At 44.2% G+C, this 3535-nt stretch overlaps 1 protein-coding gene across 1 annotated transcript; it reads left to right on the top strand.

Annotated features, from left to right (window-relative positions):
* Positions 1 to 1576: 1576 nt before the first annotated feature.
* On the top strand, positions 1577 to 2608 carry PtA15_6A549 (uncharacterized protein; the record flags this gene model as incomplete). The annotated part of the gene is made up of 3 exons (XM_053170266.1): positions 1577 to 1745; positions 1862 to 1915; positions 1977 to 2608. The coding sequence occupies 3 exons, from the start codon at positions 1577 to 1579 to the stop codon at positions 2606 to 2608; spliced, it is 855 nt and encodes a 284-aa protein (XP_053021475.1).
* Between the last annotated feature and the right edge of the window lie 927 nt (positions 2609 to 3535).

Below are 3535 nucleotides of genomic sequence, written 5' to 3'. Positions count from 1 at the left end.
TGATATAAAAATGATACATAGGAACTTGTCTCAACAGGTAAATGGCAGTGAGGAAGGAAGGAACAGGAGAAAGAAGATGAGAGCCCCAGACCCCCATAATTCTGGATGGGCAAGGGTACTTGCATTCTAGGCGGGTGTTTGGGCATGGAACAGTCTATCAGGAGGCTGCGTTGTTTGGAGGTGGAGTTAGACAGTATCTATCAGGAGGCTGTGTTGTTTGGAGGTGGATTTAGAAGGTATCTAACACAGCCTGCACAGTGTCTTTGGCTGGAGGCTGTGTATTTGTTTTTTTAAGGAGGAGCCTATCAGGAGGCTGTGTTTGTTTAGAGGTGGAGATAGGGTGTATCTGGTCCAGCCTTCACAGAATCTTCTGCTGAAGGCTGTGTATTTGTTTGTCAGTTTGTATATCATAAATGTTTGGCTGTGGAGATTAAGTGTATCTAGCACAGTAAAGCTGTGTTGTTTGTATTTGTGGCTGTGTTGAAAGTCTGTGTAGGTGAGATCCCCTACAGCAGAAATACCTCACAAGGAGCTTCCTGCAGCAGAAATACCTCACAAGGAGCTTCCTGCAGCAGAAATCCCTCATCCTCCAACATAGAAGCAGAGCCTCTCCCCACTATAATTTTTGCTTTTTCCCCATCAGCCTATAGAGGTTTGGTCACTGTGGTTAGTTTTAGCTTTTAGCAGCCTAAGAAGGTCTGTGTTTATAGTGGTTATTAGTTTGGGCCTTCCATGCACTATTTCACGTGCTCGCGGAGACAATTTGCCTCAAGTACTGAAGCCAGCTCGAGCTTCTTGCATCAGACTGGAGGAAGACATTATAGAGCAAAACTGCAATCTCCACATCAAAGAACTGCGCCGCTTGGCCAATGAGCATGCAGAGAATTCTCGCTTGTGTGGCAAAGATCAGCTTGAACTCGAGGCGGTGTATGAAAACTATCAGAGGGAGGTTTATTTGGTAGCAATCAAGAATAAGCTGGAGGTGGGGCCGGTTTTGGATCATCTTGGCCTGGCTTCTCAAATCAAGGGTTCTACGATTTACAACAACTTTTGCCAGTATGACCCCAAGGCCAGCAAAATTAACGCTGACAGTTAGTATCAGTGTTCTTGTCTTGTTATTGGTTGACAATATTGCTAACACTTTGTTCCAAGTGTCTTATCTTGCTAGACACAAAGACAAGTCAACAGCGCGCGCGGGAGATGGGGGCACTCTGGGTGCAGGAAGAGGATAAAGATAGGTGGAAGGATCTGGAATACTTGGACTCTCTCCCAAATCCTTAATTACTGGCTGCTGAAACAGCAAAGCAAAACCCATCGGGCCATAAGAAAAGGTCTTATATCAACATGAAACCCGACTGATGGGCCAACAAAACAATATTGGATGTGAGCCGAGTTTAGATTTAATTGCCTTGAATGATTTTTGGTTGAATTACTAATTTTGTTTGGATTTGGATTTCAGCTAAGAAAGCTAAGCAAAGCCTATGGAATCGAGGGCCTTCTACTATTTGCGTCGCGGAACAAAAAAAGAACAATAATTACTTCTTGGGGAAGCATCATAGGAACTTGCTTTCTAGACATGTTTCCTGCAGAGAAAGACTTACGTGTAGATTTTGTCGACTTTGTCAAAGGCCAAAAAGTTGTTGAGAAAGTTTCTGGAAGGCCGGCACCTGCCCCAAAGAAGCCACAAAAGCAGCGACAAGGAAAAAAGGATTTGCCTCCAGGCCAATATCCAGAATATAACCGTGGTTAGTACCTAACCAAAATTAACAATCAAATTTTTCTGTGTGCTTAGTTGCAAAACTGTCACATTTTATCTTTTTAATGGCAAAATTTTGCAAATTTGATCTTTGGTCCCCAATAGGTAGCAAACTTGAGCACCTTGATGCGCTTAGACCCCAACTTGCCAAAGCACTCAGTGAGTTCTTTTAACTGCTCCAGTGATGTATTGATGCTGATCATGTGTCATGAGATTGAAGATCAAGCCTCCAATGGTCAATGGAATGTGGCCAATGGTTGGCCCAGTGTGACAACAGTTGCAAAACTCAAAGGCCTTGGCGCGACGTGGCGCGTTCAGCAAAATGATCTCCAAGTTACACCAAAGGAATTCTGCCACAAGCTGGACCGATTAAAGAGCGGCGAGCTACATAGGCTTTTAGTGGCAGTGGGTGAGGGGTGGTTTGACTTGGTGGGTTGTGATCCAGAATTGGTGGATGTTTTGGACGTTCCTGACAGCCAGGAGGCGGTACAAGAATCACAGGGTCAGCATTGTAAAGGTAGTTCAATGGCGCGGGAACGGCCAAGAAGTTCTAACGCTAACTCCAAGGCTGCCAAGATGAAGCCTACTGCCACAGTCAAGCCTGCAAACGCGGGCAACAAACAAAAGCAAACTGCGCCTGAGAACATGTCAGGCAGCAAGAAGCCCCGCAAGTCAAAGGCCCATTACAAATCCAGGGCAGCCATTGATACATCAGATGAGAAGGATACTCCTGACAATTCAAGCAAGGAAGAAGAGGAGGTGCCTGGGATTCTTGATTCTAGCAACGACAACAACTCATCTGATATGCCTGGTGAAGATGAGTCAGGAGACGTGGAAGAAGATGAATCATGATGACAAGAAGCATTAACTTCATTGCGGCTTCCTTGCTAACCACACCTACACTCAACGATCACATTTTGTTGTCCTGTCCTTCAATATTGGTTGCTTCTCCCCTCCCTATCATCAATCTGCTGATTCTAGCTGTTCTTGATTTTCATCATCATACAGCAGATACGTATTATTGTCCTGTTCTGCAACAATACAAATTGCTACTTCCAATTGCTCACCTTTATCATTAAATCTCCCCACTCAAGTGTCCAGCCCAAATGTATGTGTGCAATACAAGTTCAATTACAAATAAAATTTTGAACAACATTACCAAAAATTGAGGCGGACAAACTCAAGACATTGACTGCTTGACTTGAAGCCATATAAGAGTCATAATCATACACAATGGGGAGGGTGTGCACCAAATTGTCTTGGTTGTGACATGGCATGTACCCATTTTGGCCTGCTGAGGAGAAGCCTAGAAGGTGATATGGCTGATATGTAGATGTGAGTAGGAAAGGGGAGCGCTCATTGAGCAAGAAATGAGTCCTTGATTGATTAGGAAAAGGGCAAGGACTTGGCTGCTAGTACCGATACCAATTTTGATGAAGCATAACTCAATTATTGTTGGATCAAACTGTAGCAAGTAGGTTTTTATTATCATGTACAAGTTGTGTGTTACTATGGTGTGATGAGGAATGCTACATACATATTATTGATGTGTAAGGGTCATTATGCCGAGTGATGTGAGTTGGTGCTAGGTGTTAAGAGGAGATGTGCAGGGGTCAACTGATGATTTGGACTTTGGCGGGGGTGATATGGTTGGGGCAAGGGGTCATTCCATACAAAGGACTTGGCGAGAATTTGGCCTCAGAATGGTGCCATTTCAGACTTTCCAGACATCCTGGACATTTTAATTTTTTGGCGTATTGGGGTGGGTGGGGAGGGACT

This window comes from Puccinia triticina, chromosome 6A (assembly GCF_026914185.1).
Source record: "Puccinia triticina chromosome 6A, complete sequence".
Taxonomy (NCBI): Eukaryota; Fungi; Basidiomycota; class Pucciniomycetes; order Pucciniales; family Pucciniaceae; genus Puccinia; species Puccinia triticina.
The sequence above is the reverse complement of the archived record's forward strand: the minus strand, read 5'-3'. Positions and strand labels throughout refer to the sequence as shown.